We start from the raw sequence: 26,834 nt of genomic DNA, 5'->3' as shown, positions 1-26,834 counted from the left end.
TTTTGTTTCCTGAAAATTCGGCGCACCTTTTGCGATGCTTATTTCATAAAGGTTTAGATTTTTCAGCAAATATTTTATATATATAAATTACTTTTTTTTCGGTATTTTAATGTGGCAATCCTGCTGATTGAAAGTCAGTCTCCAGTGGCGTTTTAGTCCGCACGAAGGGCTTATTTTTCAGAAATTATGTGCAAATGGTAGTACTTGGAGCTGTGCTTGTATATAGAACTTTTTATCAAGGCAGCTGGCAGACATGAAACTCGAGCGGAAATTTGGTTCTAAATACTGTAGGCACCCTACACCCGCTAGGCGCCGCCACCGTAGAGGCTGCATTCAGCGGCCCACGCGGCCGGTTCCTCGTCCCTGTTATGAAGGCTCCCTCCGAGTCCCCGCTAGCCGTGTGCCGCTGATTGTAGAGGCGGAATTTGGAGCTGGTAATGGGGTTGAAAAATTATTTCGAGCGCAAACATCAGGAAAGGAACGAAGCTTCTTGAGGCAGGCCATGTACACGACATGAAGGAGATAATTTCATGTGATGAGGTCCAAGTAACAATCCGGTGCGTTGCGCAGACAGCTATGCAGAAATAAATTTATCCGTTGGATTTTAGCACACTGACTGTTGCGCTGCTAGTTTTATGCAATGTATCAACCTGCCCGGATTACCGCTACATTCTTACAACTTAAGTGATGCCTGTGATAGCGAGCGGAACAACCACTTGCACTTCCTCTGCTGCAGGCTGAGGGAAAAACATTTGAATCGTATAGGACGGGCGCTCTTCTACGTTAGAATTTGCATTTCCCACGAAAAGGCTGCTACATATCTTGGATTTCGTCGAAGCGCCCAATCCGTGCAATATCTTCGCTGCAGAGGTAAACATAAAAACAAATAAGCAGCACTCTGCTACGCGCATGCAATGAACGATCAGCGGCACCTTTATCCAATGTATGTGCAGCATGCACGGCAGATGCCAAGAAATAACCATTTTGTTCAACAAGTGCCTACTTGTGCAGCATATGCGTAAAAAAAAAAAAACGTAGCTTAACACTTTCCTGTCCGCGGGAAAAGTAGTGGTTTTTGGATGGTGTCATTCAACTTTTTTTTTTTTTACCAAAAACTTGCGTGGTATAGGAGTGTTTGGTATCAAATTGCAGAGGAGGAAATTCTTTTTTCAATGAAAGTAAGTGAAATGAATGTCTTTATTCAAGAATTTTCAAAACAATGAAAAGAATAACAAAAAAAAGTGTAGTGAAAAATTAAAAACGCACAAAATATTAAAATATCTGATCATTGCGTTTCACGCAATACACGTTAAATTATGAATCCTCGAAATTTGAACTCATTCGGTTAAGTAGATTGTTCTAAAATGAATTTTTATTAATAATATCGAAAACAGCTTTCTGGTCTGGCAAACATTAGCCGCTGACCTCACAACGAGATGGACATATTATGTCCAGATGGACGATAGAGAAAAGATAAATGCAAGCACTGTGGGGTGAGAAGAACCCTCGACCATATAATCTGGGAATGTGCTAGCTCCCCAGGGGCTAAAGCAAATATAAATTGTAGAGCAGCCTGGGAAGCTCTGCTGCGGAGCGAGGTCCCTGCTCTACAGTAACAAGCCATCCGCCTGGCGGAAGAAGCCGCGAAGAACCAAGACCTCTTTGCCTGCTTCTGACCGCGGAGCTCTCGGCTCCCGTCCCTTAGGCCTGCATATCGGGGACAGGAATCGGGAGCCTCCTTATCTGGTGAAAGAATAAAGTTGTCATCATCATCATCATCATCATCATAGCCCCACATGCCGTCTGCTATTCGCGGTGTCGGCTGCGCTCTTGCATGCACGCCGTGGACGGTGGTCACTGAGAGCTTTTTTTTTTTTCTTCTTCAGCAAAAAATATTTTATTCGCATATTCTTTTTTCTTTGACACGCCTTCACTATAGTACGCGACCTTATTGATCCCCGGACTTGTTTTGGCTTCGTCTAGAGATTATCGAGGAGACCGAAATCGATGGCTTTATGCTGTATTATTTAAATCAGAAGCACGCCCCGCCGGGGTGGCGCAGTGGTTCCGGCGCTCGACTACTGTTCCCAAAAATGCGGGATCGAATCCCGGCCTCGGCGCCCGCTTTTCGATGGAGGCGAAAAGCAAAGTGCCCGTGTGCTGTGCGATGTCAGTGCACGCAGGTGGTCGAAATTTCTGGAGTCCTCCACTACGGCGTCTCTCATAGCCTGAGTTGCTTTGTGACGTTAAACCCCACAAACCAACCGATATATTAGCTGAAAGTTGCTGTTAGGTAGCCTGTGCGTGCAGCGTGGTGGTCTCTTGAATGTAGCGTTTCTTGGTGCATTGTTTCTCGTACGACTGACATGATAGACCTCGTCGCCATGAAAATGATTGTGTTATGTTTCCTGCCAGACATCTGCTCCTTGCAATCTGCTGTCTTAAAAAGCCATTGTATTTGTTTCAGCTTTGCAGAATATTGTAAGTGTCACTTATTTCACGAAGAACGTGCTGTTTTGTTGGCAACATTACGGATGACATTTAACAGTATTCAGGCAACGTTTTGTATTGCTAAGGTGAACACTATCTGCAAGGGAGGCACCTAACCTTGGCCAAACCTCGGCTCTACCTTCATAACCCTACCTGGGACTAGGTCTGAAGGAGCTGGTAGCTTGTCGACGTCGGACCTACATAGGGTCGAATGGGCCCTCTACATCCGCCGGTCAAGGTCAACGAGCTCAGTCCAACCTTGCTGGCCGAGCTTGTGCCAATGTCGGTCATATTGCATACTGACGTTAGGCCAACGTAGGACCATGACAGATTTTTCAGTTGGGGCGGGGGAATCAAGGGAAGCTTTTGGAAAGGCCGGTCATATTTTCTGTGCCTTGCACTCTCCAGAACAAGCTGCCAACGCAAACTTCGTACAGTCAAAATTCGATTTAACGCTGTCCCGATTCCCCTTCAGGCGCCCATATGGTCCAATGCTTTTACCAACTCGAAATAACGAAACCAATTTCGCGATCTGCTTCGGTTTAACGAACTTTTTGTCAAGAAGTGAAGGTGAAAAAGTCTATTTTTTGTATATTTTGTAGAAAACGCCCAAAAATGTATTGACTGCGAGCCGACGGTAACATCATGGAGCAACTTCATCCTGATTTTCCAAATTGCGCGGCACAAGACGGAGTTATATTTATTTGAATGCACGACATTTCACGAGCGGTAAAAAGCTTGCCAGTCGACCCGGTATCGGCAGCGCTGCCGCATGCCGACACCGGGTCAAGTGTTGGATACCCTTGATCTGTTACGACAGTATGTCAAAACACACGAAAAATCCGTGCACTTGTTGCTTACAGCCCGCAAGCAAGCAAATGTCAGCGACTTGTTTGCTGGAAAAGAAATTTGTAGTCCCTATAGGACCCTCCTTGTCGAGGTAAATTTTTTTATGTTTCTCTCTTTTTTTTTTTTTTTTTTTTTTTTTTTGTTGTACGCGCTGTCGGTGTCGGTCGTTTACGCGGTCCGCAATTTCATTGTAGCAACATAGCATTGTGGGCAATTGGTATTGTATTTCGAAATGACGAAGCAGTGCAACTTCCTTGGTTCTTCGTTTAAGTTGTGTCACGTCTTTTCAAAGCCCATTCAGTTTCGTTTTCGGCGCATTTACACTTCGCAAATATGATGCCGCTATACCATATGATAATCGATTGTATCGGATTAAGTGACCGAGAAATGCCTCCTTCGAGCTAACGACGTTACCGATTTAACAAAATAATTCGCGGCTCCCCTCAACTTCGTGAAATCGAGCCTTAACTGTAGATGGAACTATAGACAATTAGTCTTCAAATCGTTCCCTTTTAAAATATTATAGGTCTGAAAATGTAACGGCAGGCCATAGCTTCTGTGTTATCCTTTTCCGGTCACAGGTGTCGAGGTTAATGAATAACGATCGTCGCGTCCAAGACCGCGGTGGCAGAAAGAATAGTGCTCTGTCGAGCAGTCAGTCGTGTGCGCTTCTAGTGGCAGCGCGCTGTTTAGGGGGCTGTATACTTTACGCCGATTCTGCTAGTGTTTCTAAGGAGCAACGGCATGCGAGCTGAAATCGCACAACCTGTGTCAGCAATAAATCGCTGCAACACTGAAATGTCCCTCTTTTACTTTGTTAAACGTATAATGCTATGTAAGTAGAAACTTTCGTGCCTCTTCTTACTGCCCAAATGATTTAATTTAAAGAAAATTATTTGGGTGAATATTTGCATATGCATGTCTGGCTACCCCTGCCTTATATTATTTCCCTCCTAAATTTAGGTCAGTTGAAGATATTTGTCTTCAATAGCCCTCGGCACCCTCAGTTGGATTTGTCATATAGCCAAACGCAACGCTAAATATTGCAGCATGCTTTAAAGACGACGAAAACTGCCATCCGTTCGGTGCGGTGTGCATGCAGAGGCAGATAGAAGAACAGCAGCGTTCACGGCCGGTTGCTGCCATGCTGCGCATCTGTTTGCTGGCGCTACAGGTCGTGGTGAGCACGTGCACGCTGGTTGGTACCGACGACGCGGAGGACCTGATGTACCACACCAAGCAGACTCGGCGTGAGATCGTGCAGGGATTGCACGAGGCGTACCTCAACATCACCCGACTCGAGATTGTGGGCAAAGTGGCAAACAACCCTGTGTACGTGCTCGTCATCTCACGGAGGCCGCGGCGCCAGTTCTTGGTGCCGCGTGTGCACCTTCTAGCCGACTTTCCAGCAGGCAGCGAGTTACTGATCAAGTTGGCTTCACATCTTTTGCGCGAATACGAGCGTGATGACACTGTGGCGCGCGTTGTGAATCACACGGAGATTCATATCCTCTTTTGGCTCGAGTCAGCCACCGTTAGCGAGGCTCCAAGAGATGACTGCTCTTCTGACGGCCAGAGCAGGGACCTGGACGGCTTCCCTGACTACTTCGACGAGAGATCAGGTAGGCTCACCGACCAGGGCCACCAACCCGAGCAAGTGCAGCTGGTGATGCAGTGGCTCAAGCGCGGAAGCTTCGTGCTCGGTGCACAGCTGCGCGGCGGCGATGGCGGCATCGCAGTGGCCTATGGTTTTCACAACAGCGCCGGCAGTTCACCCAGTGAGGCTCCTGACGAGGATGTGTTGCGGAACCTTTCAACTGGCTACGCCCAGCTCAACCAGGAGATGAAGAAAGGCACGCAGAGCTGCCCTGGCGGCCGCGTGGGAGGCTTTCCGGGCGGTATCACCAACGCGGCTGCCTGGAAGAGGAGGCCCGGCCTTATGCAAGACTATGCGTACGTGCGCGAGGGCACGCTCATTGTGGACCTGGCTCTGTCCTGCTGCAGGGTCCCCACGGAGAACACGCTGCGTAGGCTCTGGTTGGAGAACAAGGACGCCATCATACATCTCCTGGGCCAGGCTCGGCGCGCTGTCCGAGGATACATCAAGGGCCCTGACGGAACACACATACCGGGGGCATTGCTCACGATACGGGAGCGCAACATAGGATTCAGGTGAACTATTTTGCCCACATCTCTGCATGGATAGCACAAAAGCGAATGCCAAAAAGCATGCAATTGAGGCAGGTAAGGATTGCACTTTAATAAAACAATATCGGTTATGCCCAAACTGCATAGAAATAGGCCTGATGGTGCCTCAAGGCATACAACTACAAAGCAACGGATCTGTTAGGGGAAATTCATGCCTTCACTGTAAAATGAACAGACATTGACAAAACTATGTTTCTGCGCAGCACACACGTCCGCTTTTATTTCGATATCGTGCTAGCAAGTTGGTTAGCATCACAATAACGTGGCTATATAACTATCACCACCACGGAGACAAGGCACTTTAAAAAAAAAATCTAGAAGGTCGGCGCAAGTTCCACGTCGCCTTCTCTGTCTCTCCTGCGGTGCTTGCTCGCTGCACGAGCCAATGCGGCACGAAGAAGACGATGTGGCACTTAAATCATTGATTGACGTTCAAGTTTCAAAAATGCGCGTCTTTTGGCTCAGCATAGCAGTTTGTTGAGCCATAGCACCTAGAACACGCGTTTTAAAAATTCTAAAATGTGATATGGATATTACTAATGACGCGATAATTCTCTAATTGCAACCAGACGTCCAGCTTTAACAATTAAAATATCAGTAATTATCTAAACAGCTTACTAATTAACGTTATCTACTTGTTTTCTAACGTCCGCCAACACTGTATGATTGTGCCGCGGAAGCAGCCTTGATGTCTCAAAAAAGCCTATTTAAAAATTTGGTTCGTCTTCGCTGAACACCTGGTATACTTTGCTGTGTATTCTTTAGCTGATTAAAGATTGTTTACTCAAATCGTCTGAGGAAACTGCTGAGTAAAAAGTTTTTTTTTTTTTTTTTTTTTTTTGCGGACTCATCCTCAGTTACTTATTCACAATCCATTTTACAATAAAAGCCATATGTGGAGGGGGGTTCTTTTTCCTTTGGTAGTCAAGTTCCGGCTTGTTCCCTACAGGTGGAGAGAAATTTCCCTCCACATTGTCACCTGCCAACCGTGGCAAGTAACGGTGGCTCTTCAATGCACCAACCGTGACACTCCATACCATCTCTCTCTCGGGCCTGTGGTGTCATTTCTAAAATTGCAGGGTTATGGTCATGCAGATGTTTTCAATATACTGGCGGCCGAGGAATCGTGTTGTTGCATCCTATGCCACCCTATCTTTTGGAGAGCCAGGGACTCAATAGACCTTTCGCAAAGCCCCCTGGAAAAGCGGAGCGCCGCCGCGGCCCGCGTTCACGTCTCTCCGACTCTGCCTGTTCTCAGGCGAACTTTTCTCTGCCATCTCGGCGTCCTTGCTGCGCTGCTGCTTCCCGCTGTTTTCCACCATTCCTTTGCATCGTGTTATTAAGTGGGGGTTGCGTTCTAAATCCATGGATCATCAGCCGACACGAAAAAGTCCGGCGTTCGCTCACTGCAGCCCCCCCCCCCCCCCCGTGTCTGCGCGCGCATGCGCAGTACGGAAACAACCCTTCTCTCCGCTATCTCCGTGCCGATAGTGCACTGCCGACGCACGCATTTGGAGCACAGCGGCGACGGGAGCAGTTCGTTGCCATGGTTACGGCGCGTACGTCCGCTCCGCTGTAGCGGCGTGTGCCACGCGCGGCGACTTTGACTTTACATAGCATAGTGAAGCTTTCGCTTCAAAAGTCACGAAAAAATTGCATAAAGACTAGCAGTTAACCATCGAAGTGCTGTACGTATTTACAGCGGTGGAAGAAGTGATATGGGTATCATATTCGAGAGTCCGTCGTTGGTACAAAGTTCGTCCGGTTTACAAAGAAAATGTTCGTAGGCGATTTATTCGAGGATCTACTGGAAAGCGGTGAAGCAAAAACATCGCACTCAGACTGTCGTTGCATGCTTCCCGCAAGTCAGCCTTCGATTTCTTAGATTATTTGTGCAGTCCACATTCCGCATTGCTGTTCCAATGAAGTTATCACCAAAAATGAATGAATTTAAGTCTTTTAAACGGCGAAATACTGAGCAGCAAGGTCGCTTTGCCATGCATAAAGCGTGCAAATGCACAGCCCACTCGGTACTGGCAACAGTGGGCCGGCGCAATGAACCTGTTTAGAGAGTATTTTCCTTCTCCACGGCTTGCTTTCGATCAAACGGTCTATACTAGCCAAGTATCGCGTTCTGTTTTTTGCCAGCTGCGTGCAGTCACAATGACTGGTGCAGGTCGACCGACCAGGGCGAGTTCTGGAGGATACTGCAGCCCGGCAGCTACACGCTGGTCGTCAGCGCCAAGGGCTACCTACCGGCAGCGGTGAACTTGATTGTACTCGATCACACGCGTCAGGAACCTCCTATCACGGTCGTCATGCGGCCATACCTCTACCCGGTGAAGATCATGCCGATAGAGAGCTACAGCACTGAGAAAACGCTTCCCGAGAGGCGAGGCGGCAACATGGAGTCGGCATCAGCGATCGTCGTCACCTCTAGCTACTGGTTGTTCCTGCTGGCGTGCGCGCTCGCTCTTGCACCGTTGTTAGGGTTTGACGCATAGCCTCACGTTCTCGCTCTGGCTACACGACAGCTGGCGCCGAATATTAGCTGCGGGCTGATGCTCTTTCTTTTTTTGCGTCCGATTACGGTCTCCACTTAAGTGGACGCTTGTTCTGGCAATAAATTGATGTAGATAATACAAAACTTTTGCAACGTCCCTACATGTGCCACAGGACGCTCCGCGTGAAGTTCCATCGGCATCCAATCTCGTAGTTCAGAAATTTAGCGTGAAAGTTCTTTCTGCTCGTTGTCGCCTTATACAAGGGGGCTGGGCTCTTGTCAAGCCACTGCTTTTTCGGACAGCTTTTACCAACAGCTTCCTCCATCACTTTGATGGAAAATAAACTTTATTATTATTATTATTATTATTATTATTATTATTATTATTATTATTATTATTATTATTATTATTATTATTATTATTATTATTATTATTATTATTATTACACTGCTAAAGCGGGTAAGAGGTACAGTCATTGTCAAAAGTGTAGAGCCCGGGGGGTCTGCTTCTCAGCCACTTCGTGAGGCTTGTAATGCATTTCCAGTGTTGGAAACTTCCTGATGGTAAAGAGATTTTTTGTCCCACCCTCTCCAATGGGAAGGACATCCACTAATGCTAAATCAGCGTCATTACACAGCTCAGAAGCAGTCCCCCTGGGTTCTAACACTTTTGACAAAGACTATGCGTTCGCTCTTCTCCCCTTTTCCTACTCAGGCGGTAACCTTGCTGGGTGCGAAAAGACCACACTATATGATGAGTGAAGCATTTTATGAATCCGACATATTGCATAAAAACAGATTTCGCTTTCTTTTTTGCCTTTTTTGTTTATCAATGGCGACAAAGACATGCACATGACCTTCCGACTTTCCACCGGATGCATGGCGAAAGGATGAATACGGCTTTCTTGCAACAGCCCCTCGGGTTTTTATAATAATAATAATAATAATTGTTTTACAGGAAAGGAAAAGCGCAGTATCTGTCCCATGTTCTGTGGACACCTGACCCGCGCCATAAGGGTAAGGGATGAAGGTGGGAGGGAAAGAGTAAAGAGAAAAAGGGGTGCCGTAGTGGAGGGATATACGGAGTAATTTCGACCACCTGGGGATCTTTAACGTGCACTGACATCGCACAGCACATGGACGCCTCTCCGTTTCGCCTCCATTGAGACTTTCACGGCTGCATTTTCACCCATCTTCGTCCGCAGATTTCTTTCTTAAGCAGGAAATAATATGGCACAAAGGAATACTGGAAGAGCGAGTGGACACAGACAAGTTCTATCAGCTCACGCTTTACTGCATGATCAAGCGCAAACATATACACTCCCGAGAATTATTTTGCGCTATTATTTCTCGCTTGAGAATGAATCACCAACATGCCCAAACCTATTCTCTGCAGTCTTCCGCCCTTCGTCAACAACGCGTGCCTTTCAGGCAGTTGTTTCAATCCCTCCTTCCTCCTCCTCCTTATAACGTGGATCAGGTGTCCACTCAGGAGTGTGACAGATACTGCACAGTTCCTTTCTTCTAGACCAATTTACAATTTTATTAATAAACATCGAAACTGCAGCAGTTTGCTACATTGATCACAAGACTATGTTCGTAATTGTAACAGCGTGGATGAAATCAGTGAAATAAACGTTAAAACTACCCTTGTGTCATATCAACAGAGCGGTCGACATTCGGTTCAGCCGCGTTGAACCTCTTTCTATATATTTTTTTCTTGTCAGTGGTCGCACTATACAAAGGCTGGAACTGATGTACTGCGCCAACCCTCACCGATTTCGCCGGTTAGCACCCTATTAAGATTTTTTGTTTATAGGGTTTAATGCCCCAAAGCGACTCGGGCTATGAGAGATGCCTTAGTGGAGGGCTCCGGAAATTTCGACCACCTGGAGTTCTTTATAAAGGCCGATTCACACGATGGACGAACCGCGTCCACGGACGGAGCACCACGTCATCCGCCGGAACCCGCTAATCATCACTGGCGTCAACGGCGAGATTCTTCTGTGCACGTGTGGTCATTTCGAACAATGTTAGTCTCGTGGCCACTCCTAGCGAGCAGGATTATATCCCTGCGGATTGCGCCAGGTAAGAGTTCGCGAGAGAATGACTGCCGGACAATGTCAACCACGGCTGTTTGCTTCCTCTGAAACATCTGCAGGTTTTAGGATTTCGGCCGAACGGACGATGGGCTTGCCTAGTTTCCTGCTGTTACAAGTCCCCAGAAGCAGAAGACGACGAACGTCTTCCACTGCAATCTCAAGCAGACTCCACTCTGGGGTACCAATCTGTAGCATCGAACATAGCCGATTTTAACCAGCGGGAGCCGAAACCAGAGGCGTCCCAACGTCTTCCCTTGGCATCTCAAACTTTACTCCAGGGTACGTAGCATCGAACATGCTTGAGTTTAATCGGCCGAAGCCGCAACAACAGGCGTCGCAACCTCCAGCTTTGCCGCGTCAGCGACGACGCACTACTGCGCGGACGAAGAAGGTCACTTTCTGTGCTGACACCAGCCGCGGCGCCGAATCCAACTTCGTTGGGCCCCGCTCTGCAGGCAGCGTTAAACCGCGCACTGGAGACGGTGATGGCATCAACAGCAGATGTGACGGGGATTCAAAGTCTGACTTGAGTGCAAGCCGCCCGGAGGGAACGGCCAGTCACCTCGAGAACAAAGGCCAAAGTGGTGCGATAGAGTTCACCGCCGACGACGTTCACTTTAAGTTGGCGTAACCTGCTACATAGGCGACAGATTGCCGGCCTTTCTTAAAATCTCCGTGCATGCTTTGAATTTTCGAAGCTTGTCTTGTTACAAAGGCTGGAAACTTCACGATCGTACATATGGGCAGCCAGGCATATGCTGCATGAGTAGGGTCTGTTTTCTGAAATTTACAACACTTTAAAAACATCGCAATTATTTTAACTCTGTATACAAGCGGTGAAGCCATCTTTTTCTCCTCCTACATGTGCCGGTACTGTTCATTCAGCACTGGTGGTAAACCTAAACCATATATTTCCTTTTTTTTTTTTTTTTTTTTCAGGTCTGCCCCTGCACAATAGTGAATACCTATTGTTGCTACTTCATTTGCACGTAATAAGTTCGCAGTCAAACGACATGTTCAAGCGCCTCAGTGTACCTTCCCTTTCCTGTGAACCAGTTATTTGCTTCGCTGCTGGCGCTGGCTATGAAAGCAGGCACTTAGTTGTTCGCCGGTCTCTGCGCGCGCCATGTGGGGCGCTCACCATGGTTGCGTCGAGTCCGATTCGCATGTATAGTTGTGGCGAAAGATTGATTCATTTTAGAGTCTTACTTCTACTGAATTCAAAAGTCATTCACCGTTCCGTGCCATACTCAAGTATTATATCGTGCTTACGTCGAGTATAATATAGCCGCAGATATTATCAAATACTTGTGTTGGTATGGCTTGACTTGTGATATTGAGGATAGGCTGAAGGTGATTGTTATGGTCGGAACAGCAAACGACTGTTGTATTGAGCAGAGCTAACTTAGGCTCTAAAAAATTAAACCATGCTTTCGCCACAACCAAAGGAGGCTATGCCACAACTATGCGATGTGCACTCGATGCACGCCCACGCATGCGAGCGCGCCCCACACGGCGCGCTCCCATGTTTGGCATATATATGCCGGAAATACGATCAGACCGATGTTCTCCATCTAAGGAAAGGGGATCACTAGATCACATAATATGGGAATGTACGAAGTCACCAGGAAGGGCTAAAAGTATAACAGAAAACACACACTTGGGAGATCCTTCTGCGAAGCTCAGATCAAAGAGCCCAACGAGCACCACCATAGTATGCGCGAATGCGCGCCTTATATGGCCGTATGCCAATCAATGATCAATTACTAATAATAACAAATTAATTAACTGATTACCATTAAGTATTAATTGCTAGTTAAGTACTTAACGTCTAATCGACGTCTTATTAATTCATCAAGTAATAATTAATTGTCTACTTAATCAATAATTGCTTGATTTATTGATTACTAATTAGCGCCAGTTGCGTAGGAGAACGGAACTCAGGCTTTCGCCTATCACTTCTTTACTCGCTAAAGTCCCTCGTAACTTTTTTAAGGCTCGAACCTTTAATGACTCATACTCGCGGCCATGACCCTGTCCGTCCGGCCACGAGAAGTGCCACACTTCTTCACGAGATTCCGCGGGATACCGCGAGATTGTGACATCAGCACCTGGCTATGACCGGATGTGACCTCATTACGACGTCACATTCGGTCACGTAAAATAACAGGAACTGAGATCACCAGGACGTCACATCCGGGCATGACGTCATTTCTGGTCATGACTGATGACATCAGCCGATTCACACATATGAAGTTGGCCGCGCCGGGCGTCCTATCTAGGCGTCCGTGCTGCACCTTTCATTTGACGCTTTATGAACGCTGCACCGCTCAGCATACACAAGCAGACGCGGTAAACCAGGAATCAGCGGCGGTTTCGTCTCATCGCACGTAGTGGTCCAAAGTGACCTCTAGGATTTTTTCTCACCATCTAAAGAGAATTTTTCAGAAGAAGAGAAAGAACAGCTACAAGCATTACGCCCGCTCATGGTTGTTCTTTCTCTTCTCCCGAGAAATACGCCTTTTTCACAAGATGCGGCGCCCGCTTGGAGTGGTTGAAAATTCGTCTGCTGCTGGTTGAAAACGTTCTTGGGAGATGCAGCCATCAGCGAAATTACGGTGCGTGTTCTTGACAGCTACCGCCATCTATCGCATACGCGTCACGAATATTAACTATACATAGCCTCTGAGATCCGCTACCGCTGCGCCGATCGCAGAGGCCAAGAACTGTGCATGCGCAGTTGTGGTTGGTAGTTTGTTTTCAACCAGAGGAGAGCATGCGCAGAGCGGCCTTGTGAAAAAGGCGGTTTCTCTTCAACTCGTGACTCTCTCGTGGCTCGTGACCCCTTTCGCTAATTTAAACCGGCAATGGCACCAACGGCGATGTGGCTCAACCGTTGCATAACGGGCGCCCAATACGCATACGGCGCACACCAGAGCTGCGCGTTGAAAAATTGAAAAAAAAAAGAAAAAGAAATGTGGAGGTTTAAGCATGACTTTAACCTATGTGATAGAGCGACAGCTGCGAGTGTTGCAGCGCTAGCCTCTATAACGACCAGTTTTAAATCCGCGGTTTTTTCATTATTTTTCTTTAAGCTAGGTTTTGAGGAAAGGAAGGCGCATTATACTTTTGGGTGGACACTACGCAATAGTGTTCACCTACACCTAACCAGGCCAATGTCATGTTTTTATATTTTTTTTCTTGAAAATTGTGCAATGGTTTACAAGAAAGGAAAGGCGCAGTATCTTCCAGACTTGAGGGAAGGGAGGAAGGTGAGAATGAAATCCGTAGCCCTCCACTACGGTACCTCAGGTACCGTAGTGGAGGGCTACGGATGAATTTCGACTACCTGAGGGCCTTTATAACGCGCGCTGACATCGCACGATACACAGAGCTGCCTCTCCATTTAAGTTAGGTTTTAGGGAAAGGGGAAAGGAAGGCGTAATATACTTTTGGGTGGACACCACGGAATCGTGGACACCTTCGCGGTCACAAGAAGTGGCTGTGTACCCCTTCCTGAACGCTGTGCGATACGCTCGGCATGAGTGGCGCACTGCCTTCGTAAAACGCAATCGCGTACCGTGCAGAAATTTCGCTCGCACAATGCGTAACGGTTCCTGACACTGCAATACTGAAAATAATCACTTCATGTCGCCCTTTCGGCCGCTCGCTGCTTCACAGTTTGCGAGCGAGGACGCACCACGTTGTTCTGATAGCAGACAAAGAGAAACTCTCACTTGACGACAACAAATGTTGAGGAAGTTTTCGACGGCTGTCTCTCGGTAGATAGCTTGCTGGCTTGTTTTCTAGCACTTATCGGCGCTCTAAACAAGTACTAGGTGCCCACAGATGTTATCGGAATACTTAAATCACACGCACGCACGCACACAAACGCACACAGAGAGGAAATAAAAACTAACAGAATTTATTCGGGGCTCCCTAGATGCGATGCCAAACATAGAGGGATGAATTATGCAAATCTCACAGGGAAGGGCGGACCGCAGCATTCTGGTCGTAGCATGCATGCTTAGATTGCCCTAAAATTAACATTTCTTCTCATTTTCGTGCTCCGAAAACTTTCGGTGACACCTGTACAAATAAACGTCAATATCTTTGGTGCGTTTTTGCCCAATCCTGTGGCTAATACAGGAGATCATATCGCACAGTGATGTGATCAAGTTATTAGGCGGTTGCTTTGTTTTGCAAGTCCCTGTATACTTGGTCGAGTAAATAAGCAGGAACAGATCAACTGATACACCATGGTGGCCAAACACTTCTAGGATGATGGAGTACTTATCGTGTAGCCTTCAACATGGTTGCACCTTGATTGACCTAGACTCAGTGGTGCTGAAGGGCTTGTTTACCGAACTCAGTCAATGTCCCCAGACATAGCTATTGCGTCTGCTGACACACGACCACAGGGAGCACGAGCGGTTTCTATTCCCACCTATTCGTACCAAAACAGGACGACAGCAGTCAACGCGTAAACTTAGCACTGCATACCGAGAAGAAGCAATAACGACGTATCCAGAACATGAGATATTAAAACAAAACGAGATTAACAACTAGCCAAGCAGCAGATGGCTGCACCTTGCTTGGAGAGCAGCTTTGCCCACAGCTGTAAAGATGAACGTATACAACCTATGCATCTATACCAGCAATGATTGAAACATGGAAGTTGACGAAAAGACTAGAAAGAAAAATAAAAAACGGAAACCCGCCTAACGCAATGTACACGAACGAGGGGCATAGCGCTTGAAGAACAGGACAGTAACCTGGCGAACAGGAAAGGAAAACTTACTGCGCATTTTTGTTGTTTCTTGGGAAAGTGAGACGGGTGGGTTATTGTTAGGCTGCAGCTGTCTTCGTGCTCTGTGGTGAACAGCAACGAGAATAATTGCGCAAGCCCAATTCTTTCGTGAAAAAGAAATTTTGAGCCATGCAATTCGATATATATATATATATATATATATATATATATATATATATATATATATATATATATATGTACACCTATTTAAGATGAGAGTTTAAGGCACATCCTAGTTTCTCTAGTTCAGTAGATGCAGCAGGCGTATAGACATTTGCAACGAGGGCCTCCTGGGAGTCGCCATATTGCTCGCTGGGCTGTTGTGTGCGCCTGATGTCAACAAGGTGGAGGCGGCAGCAGAACCGGTTTGCAACAGTCCAGAGAAGAGGCATTCGGCAACCTCCTCGCCCGATGCAAAGGCCTATACATTTCAGTATCCTGGGAGTTTCATTTAATTTTTGTAAAAGGTTTATCACAAAGCGTTCCTAATATGCATTGAAACAGCTGTTGTTGTTTTGTTTTTGTTTTTTCAGAAATTGCATTCGAATTGTTGTTGTTTTTTCATGACATTTAAACGCACCTGCGACATATTATTTGCCTTCATCTTGCTTACTTATTTTAGAAAACCTTGCTGCCGCGTTTCCTCGGCTTTTGTTTTTTCCTTTTTTTTTTTTTTTTTTTTTTTGCGGTTGTGCCGAGGCCCGCGGAAGACTCCTTTCGCTACGCGAGCTTAGTCCATCTGGTTTAGGGCCCCAGTGCAGCAGGGGCCGAATCCAGCGGCGGTTCCGTTCAGGAACCGTTCGCTTTGGGGATGACGTAAAATGTGCGTCAGCGAGGAAGCCCCTCCCTCGCGCCAGGAGGAAAATGGGAGACACCGGCCAATCGACGAGCGCGGCAGCATGCGTCGATTTGCGTCACGGCTGTTCGGCTTTTTCGGGGCCATATACTAGTTAATAAGTCGCTGCAGGCATGAATCAAATATAAAAACTTTATAATAACAAATTATACTTACATGCAAGTTGTAATATGCCTGAGATGTCTCAGTAAACAACTGTTGCAACCTTTTCTTGGCTCACGTTTTCTTTTTTGGCCGCTAGATGGTGTTGCATGCGTGCAATATGGCATCGTCTGCTGCTGCTTTGCGCGCGCGCGCGGTGTTGTTCCAAACGTTTCTAACAAAGGCTCAGAAATGGCTCAAGCGGACCGCCGGCCTCTAGGCCCCCATGTTTCACAGCAGCAGCGCCATATATTGGTAGAATTTATGGAGCAACATCCATGCCTTGTGAAAGGTTCGTCGGCGCTGACGCCAGACGTTACGAAGGCGCAATTGTGGTGCGAGCTTGCCGTTGCGCTTAACGCCGAAGGCCCTGCTACAAAGACCATCGAACAGTGGCGCAATTATTGGAAAAAAGAAGTTTATAATTCTCGCCATGATGCAGCCGTTGTGGCAGCTAAACACAGGTAAGCTCTTGATCGGGTATGTACTTCTTCTGTTGTTCAACAATTCAGCGCTTGTTTATTTCTAGGGGCACCGGCGGCGGCCGTTTGTCGGGCCTTCGGGGCCGCATCCTCTCTCTTGTCGGCCGCTCAAGCGCATTGGGTGTGTGCGACGACATTTATGACGAGGTATGTTTGAGTTTGAACGAAAAAGAAAAAAGAAACCCAAAAGATTCACGCAATCCTCATTGTCCTCAACAGAATGAACAGCTGGCGTTTCCGCGTTTTGCATTGAGCGATGTCATGAAATAATACTTAATAAATTATCTGCTCCGAACGGTCATAGCGATATAAGCCTTCAGTGCTTCAAAATATGTTACATCTTGGACATTCTCAAGTTCTCTTGGATCTATCCTGTGTGTGCTCCTTTTATTTTTGCTTAACTTCAACACATGTTACTGTTTGAAAGCATTCATGTTGAGAGAAATGATTCATGAATCGCATTCCCAGTATTCGCTGTGATATTTTTGTGCATTCAGGAGCGGAGTACCCCACCGCTCTCAGCTCCACAGTCCCTTGCGGGCGACTCCTCAAGTCCCCAGCTGCAGCTTCGGGCTTCTTGTGTCCTCGGCACCATTCCACAGCCTGCAGCGGAAGGGACGCCATGCCGGCGACAGCATCGGCCCCAGCGTATATTGGTTGGGGATGAGCCAGGGACGAGTGGCTTGTCGCGTAAGTTCAACCTTGTGCATGACTGGTTAATGGTATCAAGGTTCTCTGCTGCATGTCACTGTGTATACACTGCCAAGTGATGAGATCCGCACAGCAGCGATTAAGTACTGCAAGAATGACTTTTCTGTGTATATTTTTAGGGGCAGGCCAGCACGAGAAACGTACACCTTCCCGCAGGCCAGGTGCCGAGGACTACCTACCAGGCATTGCGGCTGGGTACGAGAAGTCTTTGGAGCTGGGGGCTGCGATCAAGAGTGTATGTGCATGTTTTGCTGCTTCTTCTTACATTGTCATTACAAAAAAAAAAAAAATACTGGGAAAGAGCCTACACTGTAAGAGGCAACATCTAATGCGGAATGTACAAAAACCAATGAGGAACTAATAGGAGCGCTAGCCTGACTGCACCCTGGCACCCACAGTGGCTCATGACAGGCACCAACATTAATAGCACATTGACTAGAAATGCAGCAATGTGCTGTGCTGACACCCGCACATCAAAGAAACTCAGGTAGATAAAATTGATTCATAGCTGCATGCTACTGTGCCCCTAGCTCAAGTGCTGCCATTGTGATTTAAACTCCACAAATGAAATAAAGATCAAGACAATAAAAGTAAATGTCACAAATTCTTGCTGATGACACCTACCTCGGCAAAAAGCACTATTTATTGCTATATTCCCCTTTAGCTAGCTCTTCCATTCTTGAAGTTATGTTCTTCAGTAAAGCAGGGAGATATTTCCTGCAATGTGAAAAAGATTACTAATAAGCACTTCATCTGTTGTTAGATTGTGCAAGGTGTTTGTTATATCTGCGCCTTTTTCTTGTGTGTTACAGATTAATACTGTCGTGAAGGGCATGACACGCACCTTAGCATTATTTCTCTCTACTCCCCTAAAATGCATTGAGGGGGGGGGGGGACATGAACAATGCACTATCCACTTGTCAATGAATTGTCTGGCATTGAACTTATCTGCTGTAGGTATAAAAGAATCCAGAAAAAGCTAGAGATCAGTATGTTCACGCAAAAAAAATGCTTGCTGTATGTTTTACTGCTGCCGCTTTATTCAAGTTGCAGTGTTTGTTAATATTTCAGATGACCTTGGGGTTAGGACATATCGTGGCTTCACTTGACTAGGTATGCACATGATAGGTTTTTCTTGCATAGAATGATGCATTTCAATTTCAGATGGGCACCTTAGCAAAATCTGGAGAGTAACATGCAGTGCCCAAGCATTGGAAAACGTTTTCACTGCTTGTAGTTGTGGGCTAGTATATTGGTGACATGATATCAGCTTCCTTTTGTTAACAGGAACTGCAGCAACTGAAGGATGCGATGGCATCAGTTGCTGCAAGCACCACACAACTGGCAGAGGCAGCTGCAGTTCAGTCTGCTGCCCTGCATCGCTTGGCTGCTGCAGTAGAGGAGCAAGCCGACTGCCATGCACGTCAAGCCATTTCTCTAGAAAGAAAGGTGGCCATTGCAGAGCAGCAGCTGAATACTGAGACTGCATCTCAGGCACGCCTTGTTGCTGCCGCTCAGCGGCAAGTTTTAGTAGGGCAACTAATACTGCAGCATTTACAGAGGCTTGCTCCAGCTTCCAGTGGTGTAGCTGCACCTCCAGGAGGGCAGATTCAGTAGTTGCCTTGCCAAAGTTCTTTTCATTATATCATTTTGTTCCAGTATGTTATTCAAGAGAGTATAATTATTTTTTAGATCTGTAGCCAAGAGACCACTTTTTCTTAATTCTACCTTACTAGCCTCGTTTCACTTTACTATGTCACTCCAGTCAACTGTCATAATTTCAGGGTTTTGTTTTGTAAAGATTATTTGTATTCCATACAGTTTTATGCTTTTACTGTGCAATGCTAACCAAGCTGAAACACTGATAATTTAGTATTGGTGTGTACTTAGGATGACTTTTTTGGTTTACACTGTTTTTATATGTACTCGAGAAGTTGTTACAGTGCTTACTGGAATATTTTTTATTGATGTGTCATTAATATTGATTGCATTTCATTAATTTTACTGTAGTATTTACTCATACCTCACTGTTGCTCAAGTCAAAATACTGTGATAACTTTGTAATGATGTATTTGTGTAGTGGGGGATAATTACTCGTTGGCATCCAGTGAAGTGGAGCCAAGCAGCTTTCACAGAAACTCCATTGAAACATTTGCCCTAGTGCAGCCCGTGTTCATGCTCGGGACCATTGCCTGTATAGGGCAGTTCTCTCTAGTGAGGATGCGAAAATGTCAACAGTGACAGGAAGTCATGTTTGTGCAATAAGAACACTGATCATCTTTATTTATTTTTATGTACAATAGTGCAATACATGGGCATGCCTGGCAATGCCAGACAGGGGCATGGGAGGCAATGAATGCTGACTGTGAGCAGCTAAATCCGGTATGAATGTAAAATATAGGTTTCTTTACAAAACGGAAAACTGCCTCTGCATATTTTCTTCTCGAGGCAGTGCTTTGGTAGAACACATTAGACATGCACCAGTCCAGCAAACAAAGCCAAGTGGCGTGTTGCAAAGCACATCAGAATGAAAGTGTGCATTTAAATACTTGACACATGGAATATACTGCATCTTGTTATCCATGTTCACTATTTCAATGCATCCACTTCTATTTTCTACGTCTCATAGACGTCTTGTTTGCACTGCTCCATCATTTGTATGACTGTTTACATTACTGTTACATGTAATTCACACTGTCTGGGTTTAATGGGCTGCAAGCAGACTTAATCAGAGTTAACTGTGATATATTCCAACTGTGAAGAGATGATAACTGATGGTCGCTTAGAGTAGCAAACTGGATTCCAAGGGAAGGAAAGGCGGCAGAAAGTTAGGTGGGCGGATGAGGTTAAGAAGTTTGCAGGGGTCAAGTGGATGCAGCTAGCACAGAACCGGGTTAATTGGAGAAATATGGGAGAGGCCTTCGCCCTGCAGTGGGTATAGTCAGGCTGATGATGGTGATGATTCCAACTGCTCATGGATAGGCGTCTTATATATAGCTCGCTGCCTCTTTTACAAGGGAGCCACATTCCGCAGTGTCCTTTTTGCTACGACATTATAAGCTCTGTTGATATTTCTCTGTGCAAAGTTCAGCTCAAAACTCAGATTTTTACACAGTTAAGCTGTTTTTTGGCCGCATTTATTTATGAATTGAAAAATTCAGAACGGGAAAATAATTTTGGTTGGAAACGTTTTCCACTGGATGGTGTCAAAGAAGCCCATATTGGCAATGAAGCTGCTCCATCATTTGTATGACTGTTTACATTACTGTTACATGTCATTCACAAAGTCTGGGTTTAATGGGCTGCAAGCAGACTTAATCAGAGTTAACTGTGATATATTCCAACTGCTCATGAATAAGCGTCCTATATATAGCTCGCTGCCTCTTTTACAAGGCAGCCATGTCCCACTGTGTCCTTTTTGCTACGACATTACAAGCTCTGTTGAGATTTTTCTGTGCAAAGTTCAGCTCAAAACTCTGATTTTTACACAGTTCAGCCGTTCTTTGGCCGCATTTATGAATTGAAAAATTCAGAACGAGAAAATAATTTTGGTCGGAAACGTTTTCCACTGGATGGTGTCAAAGAAGCCCGTATTGGCAATGAAGCTTAATGAATACCAACAGCCACAAGGTTTGCTGCAGATGCAGTGGGTTTTATTTTTAGTAACCTATATTTGTGCCAATATAGATGGAGCACGGCAGGAGGTAAAACTCAGCCGAGCTTGAGAAGCTTCTGGGCCCGTTTGAGGTTATAACAGTGGCAAGAATAACACAGCTACATGTATATGTATGCAAGTATAAAAGAATATGTCCACATGTAATCATACCATAAAATAGTCATGATAAAGCAAATAAGGGCTAAAGACATGATAAAAATACCAGTGGATGAATTGTGTATTGACCAAGGTGATGCATACACGGTAATAAATTACTGGTATTTTAAGTGCCTTTATTCTAAGTTATATATGGTTTGTGTATGTATACGTCTATTTTTGTATTAACAGTTTCAGATCCACAGAAAAAAAGTTTAGACTCTGAGAGGCCTTGGAAAGCATTTTTATTACATGAAATATTGAAATGATTGAACTGTAACACACTAAAATGCAGCTGTTTGGACAGTCTTTAAATTGCATGCAAAAGATTTGGTTCAGCTTTATACATGACATGAAATGGGTCTCATTCCGCTAATTTGCTGAAAAAACACAATAAAGAACATGTACATCATGATAATACACTGGAATAAACATAGTCGTGCCTCATTAACCTAACACCTTATGATCCCAATAGTTGATAAACCTGCATATTTAGGAAATATTTTACTGTTTGCACGAACCGTTTGCAAACGAAATCTCCAATAATAGGCCTATTTCAGCAGGGGATGCAATTAACAGCAGATTATAAAACTCTCACAACAAATGTAACGTGATAACTCATTTTGAGTAAGGGATATTAAAAAACAGGTCCTTGGAAAGCATTTTTATTACATGAAATATTGAAATGATTGAACTGTAACACACTAAAATGCAGCTGTTTGGACAGTCTTTAAAATGCACGCAACAGATTTGGTTCAGCTTTATACATGACATGAAATGGGTCTCACTCCGCTAACTTGCTGAAAAAACACACAATAAAGAACATGTACATCATGATAATACACTGGAATAAACATAGTCGTGCCTCATTAACCTGACACCTTATGATCCCAGTAGTTGCATAGTTAGGAAATGTTTTAATGTTTGCACGAACCGCTTGCTAACGAAATCTCCAATAATGGGCCTATTTCAGCAGGGGATGCAATTACCAGCAGATTATAAAACTCTCTCAACAAATGTAATGTGATAACTCATTTTGAGTAAGGGATTTTAAAAAGCAGGTCCACTGAGCAAGCAACGTATACCTTATACTTTACCTTATACCATATACTTTTGCTGCTGTTATCCTCGTTTGACTCTGTTTTTGCTACTCCTAATGACTTCCTATGCTGTTGATGTTACTGGGGTTCTGTTCACTTTTTAGGATTTTTTTTCCTTGGCTCAGCTTTGATCTTATATGACTGCTTGTGCTGTTGCTTACATCATTCATCTTTTTTTTTTTTTTCGGTACCAGCACGTACCTTCCCGTGATTTTTGGGATATATGCTTGTTTATGCCTTCTGTGATAAATATTTGCGTGGGTTAAACATTCTTGTGCCTATGCATTGTTTACTTGCTCATGTGATTCCCTGTCTGTATTTAAAGCTCTGCCATTTTCAGTAAAATTTCAGTCGTTAGTGGCAATCCTGTCGTTCGTGTGTTCCTCTTCTGTCCCTGCTTTTTGCACTGCTTCTACTTTACTTACAATAAAGTGCGATTTATTTACCAATTCATTCATTCAGTCATTTTATATGGACGACACGAAGTGTGGGTAATTTTCGGGTGTCCAAACACTCTGTCTGGACAACAAATAGGAAGGAAATGCACGGAGCCCATTACGGCTCATGATTTTTGTCTCAATAAAATGGATCATAAAGCAAATCTCGACTACCCCCAAATGAAATGCTTTTTCTGCATTTTCAGTGCATCCAACTAGAGGAACACAATTAGAAACTGCAAATGACTAAGAGATGGCCCTTTTCTTCTGTGGCTTTACAGTGCGAAGTTGCCTAGCCAAAGCACTGTATTGCTGTATATATCGCATGACTGGCTGTGAAGAAACTGTTCTCTGCAGCTTGTGCAAACTAGAAAGCCAATTCAGCAGCTTTCAGGCAATTCAGTGCTGACGTCATGTAGCAGCAGTCTATGGGCTGTGTTAAGAGTTGTAGTACAAGTTGTGTAAGTCATCCATGAGACACCACCAAGGCACCCTTGGTACCACTAGAGACCGTCAAGTTGCACCAAATTATTTCGAGCATAATGTTCACCAAGGTAATGGGCTTGTACTTCCCAGATTTATGAATAATTTCGGCTTCACTGGCCCTTACTATGCACAAAAGCAAACCTTAATCATGTTGTGCTTTAAAAATATTTTTCGTTCCTCTTACATTAATTCTCATGCACAACTTGCATTAAAGACAGTTTTAATTGGGAACCAAGCTGTTGGGCTTAATCACAGGGGTGCCAGCGGAAACGCAAAGACTCGTACACAAGAACAAGGAGGTAGACACAGACGGATGCTGCATGCACCAACTGGCCCAAGAGCTAACATTATTGCAAGCTTTTGATGCATGAATGCAATTCGGGATGTAAAATATGCTACACTGCTCCTGTTATTATTTTTAAGAATTTGGCATGCCTGTCTGCAGATATTATTTAGTGCCGCTCGGAAGCAACAGTCACCATACAGTTCCTGCGGCAATTGTTGCAAGTCCGATGAAACCAATTCTCCTAGCTGCATAAACAAAATACAGTGAAACCAAATTATGCTCTAAAGTCCGTTTCGAAGGCACTCCGTAATCATAACAAAATTGCAGTCGGTAGCATGTCCTAAAGCATTGTTTATGGAGCAGTCTCGAATGGGTTAGACTGTAGATGTGGACTGGATCACAACCACGATGGCCGTGCTTAGATGGAGGCAAACATGCTGGTGCACTGAACTATGTCAGTGCTTGTAAAAGGACCCCAGGTGATCAAAATTAAGCATGCCCACCACTATGGTTTCTACAATAGCCTGTACATTGTGTATAGCCCATACACAACACATATTTTTTTTATTCTACACCAACTACACTAGTGTAGCAAAAGACTGTTGGAAGTACTAGAGTTTTGCTACACTGGTGTAAGCCACAAGGTAAAATCGTAAAAACCACACGCAGGACGCAGAAAGGTGAGACGAACACAGGCGTTGACTGACAACTAACCATTCTGTGTGTGGTTAGTTGTCAGTCAGCACCTGCGTTCGTCTCACCTTTCTGCATCCTGTGTGTGGTTTTTGCACTGTTTTATCTTGTGATGATCAACCAAATAGCCCGCAATGTGTTATTTAAGTACACTGGTGTAGGTAAAAAAGAATGGCCCTGCTCCATGTGCAATCAAGCATCACTGCGAGGACTGGCGTCGCTGCCTGGCCAGCTGGCGCATCAGCCGACGACGCACTCGTCTGAGGTGTACAGTGTGTTGTGACCTCGTCAAGGAAAAGAGGCGCACAGTGAGAGATCGCACCTCCTTCCCTTTTGCCAATGTTGAGCGGGCAGAACTTGTCACCTGTGCACCTTGAATGACAGTGCCATCATCATGCCCGTTACCTGGGTTGCTGCTGTTGTCACCATCATCGCCGTCGTCGCTGTCCTCGTCGCTGCTCCATGAGCCTGTAGTGACCCCCTCTTCGAGGCACAAGTTATGAAGCGCTGCGCATGCTGCTATTATGATAGCAGCACGCTTGGGGCTGTAGTGCAGAGTTCGGTACCGCTGCAGGCACCGAAATCTGCTCTTCAGCACACCAATACAGCGCTCCACAACCGTCCTCATCGAGGAATGGGCATGGTTGTACCGGCCTTCTGCTGTCTGCAGACTAGGATGGCCGGCTACCAGTATCTTAAGCCAGGGCTCAAGAGGATAGCCACTGTCCCCTGCACACACAAAAAAGAAAATATGAGCACAATATACGTGCTCCCTTGCATTGCGCCAAAAACACTCACCAGGCAAAAACTGCCCAGAACTAAGCAGCCCCTGCTCGGAGATCCGACGCCGTAGAGCCGAATGCCTCCAGCCGAAGGAGTCATGGCTTGACCCTGGCCTCCGCGGATCAATGGCCAAAATTCTGGTGTTGGCATCAGAGACCTGAAAAAGAATAAAAAAGATACTATAAAGAGCAACACATCAGGAGATAACTACTGGTTGAGAAAAAGTGACTCGCACAAAAGCAGTGCACTGCCAGGATCACTTTGTGAAGCAAACCTAATTAGCACTTTCTTCAAGGCTCGTCTCCATACTGCGAAAGATATGTGATCATTCTATTAATAGAAAATTATAAATGTACTAAACAATGACACAGGTTGCCATCACTATTTTAAGCTTCAAAGATGCAAATACAACATGCTTTCATAAAGAAAATAAAGCACACCAACATCATAGGCGAGTGTCTGCTACCGTTCTCTCCGCTACGTAGGTTCATAATTACGTGCGCTAACATTCGGGACCACTATCCGGTATCACTTTCTCGGCTACATATGTTTATCGCAAACATTCAGGACGCACGTATGCACGCAAGCTACCGGATTGCTGCTGCTTGCGAATCTCTAGGGGTACAGACTTGAACATATGCTACTTACCAGCATCGTGTTCAGGGCGTAGTAGCCATGAAGCCTTGCGTCTCTCCGTCACTGAGGCCTCTCGGTCCGCTGATGGCAATCAGCGTCCCGTCAACGCAGCCGACACCATGGAATACGGCCGCGCTCCAAAAAGTCGGCCACTGCATGCTCCCTCTCCGCTGGTGTCGCAGGGAACGACACCCAGCCTTTGCGCTTGCCGACGCGGGTGATTGCCGCGGCCACTGCGACAATGCTACGGCTGACTGAGGACTGCGGGAGCCGAATGGTGACCTCGCTGCCGACAGAAGTCTGAAAGCTCCCTGTGGCAAAAAAACGAAGCACGCAGAGCACTTTCGCTTCTGTCGTCAGCCCAGTCGACCCCTTCGTCCCAATCTCTCCTTCGAGGTCAGCACACAGTCTCCGCACAAGTGATTTTGACAGCCGGAAATGCCGACGGAAATCTTCCTCCGGCATGTCGAAGGCGTCATCCCTGTCTTCATGCCGTCCGCGTCGATTGCGGCAGCAAAGAGCCGCGAAAAGAAGCGGGGGCATGGGTGCCGCCATGTTTGCTTACAAGCGCGCGCCCACGTTTCCCCCGAAGCGGACCTACTTGCACCGGTTCCTGCCTCGGCCGGCAAAACGGTTCCTTTCGGAGCGGTGGCCCCGCCCCGTGACGTAGGCGAAGTTTTGTGGGTCACACCGGACGTGACGCAGAAACCAATTAGGAGCGGCGAAAGGAACCAGTTCCCGAACGGAACCGTCGCGGGATCTGGCTGATCTGGCCCCAGAACACCCTATGCGTTTTGCAGAGCGCCTTGAGAACACTTACATGCCCGATTTTATAGTGAACTAGAATACCCGATTTCCATGTCGTAATCAACTGCACTGCCCACGTCGTCGGTCGGTAGAAAGAAGTAGAATAATCCCAAAGTTGCAAAGCTGGCGCGCAGTCGATATATATATATATATATATATATATATATATATATATATATATATATATATATATATGTGTGTGTGTACGACGGCATTGTGAACACGTCTTATTGTAACTATCTCTCTAAAAACGCGCAGAAAGCACGGGAAGCGCGGTTTGAAGCACTCGAAAGATTATCGGACGTTAAATATAGGAACTAGGCAAAAGAAGAAAGTGACCTATGATAATATTTCAGAAAAAAAAAGTTTATATAAGAGTTTTGCATTCAAATCGTTTAAAGCAAATTGATTATACTCTAAGCCACGCCTCCGTTTTAAAAAGTAGGTATTGGCGGAACTTTTACACCGATTTTGTTGTTCATTTCTGCCGGTAAGCTCAGACACATTTTGAGGTGTCATAATACTTTTTGATGGCAAAATTAGAAAACTTTTCTTCGTTGCTGGTGTTACTTATCATTCCCCTTGACACACTCAGGCATATATCTGACGGCTCATGCGCGTGCACAGGGCCGTGGACGCCGGT

General features: G+C 45.7%; 3 protein-coding genes across 3 annotated transcripts; 2 read left to right on the top strand and 1 right to left on the bottom strand.

Moving 5' to 3' along the window:
- The first annotated feature begins 4,483 nt into the window (after positions 1-4,483).
- Positions 4,484-8,199, top strand: LOC146205532 (carboxypeptidase M-like). Its single transcript, XM_084586925.1, has 2 exons — positions 4,484-5,511; positions 7,724-8,199. Exons 1-2 carry the CDS (start codon positions 4,484-4,486, stop codon positions 8,049-8,051), a joined length of 1,356 nt encoding a protein of 451 aa, XP_084443051.1. The 3' UTR covers positions 8,052-8,199.
- Positions 8,200-16,140: 7,941 nt separating this feature from the next.
- On the top strand, positions 16,141-22,504 carry LOC146205531 (uncharacterized). Its single transcript, XM_084590245.1, has 5 exons — positions 16,141-16,423; positions 16,489-16,588; positions 16,939-17,131; positions 17,272-17,387; positions 18,440-22,504. The coding sequence occupies exons 1-5, from the start codon at positions 16,152-16,154 to the stop codon at positions 18,767-18,769; spliced, it is 1,011 nt and encodes a 336-aa protein (XP_084446371.1). The 5' UTR covers positions 16,141-16,151; the 3' UTR covers positions 18,770-22,504.
- Positions 22,505-24,052: 1,548 nt separating this feature from the next.
- On the bottom strand, positions 24,053-24,895 carry LOC146205530 (uncharacterized). Its single transcript, XM_084590243.1, has 2 exons — positions 24,764-24,895; positions 24,053-24,694 (listed from the first exon to the last, which is right to left on the bottom strand). The coding sequence occupies exon 2, from the start codon at positions 24,591-24,593 to the stop codon at positions 24,165-24,167; it is 429 nt and encodes a 142-aa protein (XP_084446369.1). The 5' UTR covers positions 24,594-24,694; positions 24,764-24,895; the 3' UTR covers positions 24,053-24,164.
- Positions 24,896-26,834: the final 1,939 nt, after the last annotated feature.

The sequence above is a fragment of the Amblyomma maculatum genome, chromosome 1 (genome assembly GCF_055883805.1).
Source record: "Amblyomma maculatum isolate TAMU_Amacu chromosome 1, ASM5588380v1, whole genome shotgun sequence".
NCBI classification, from domain to species: Eukaryota; Metazoa; Arthropoda; class Arachnida; order Ixodida; family Ixodidae; genus Amblyomma; species Amblyomma maculatum.
The sequence above is the reverse complement of the archived record's forward strand: the minus strand, read 5'-3'. Positions and strand labels throughout refer to the sequence as shown.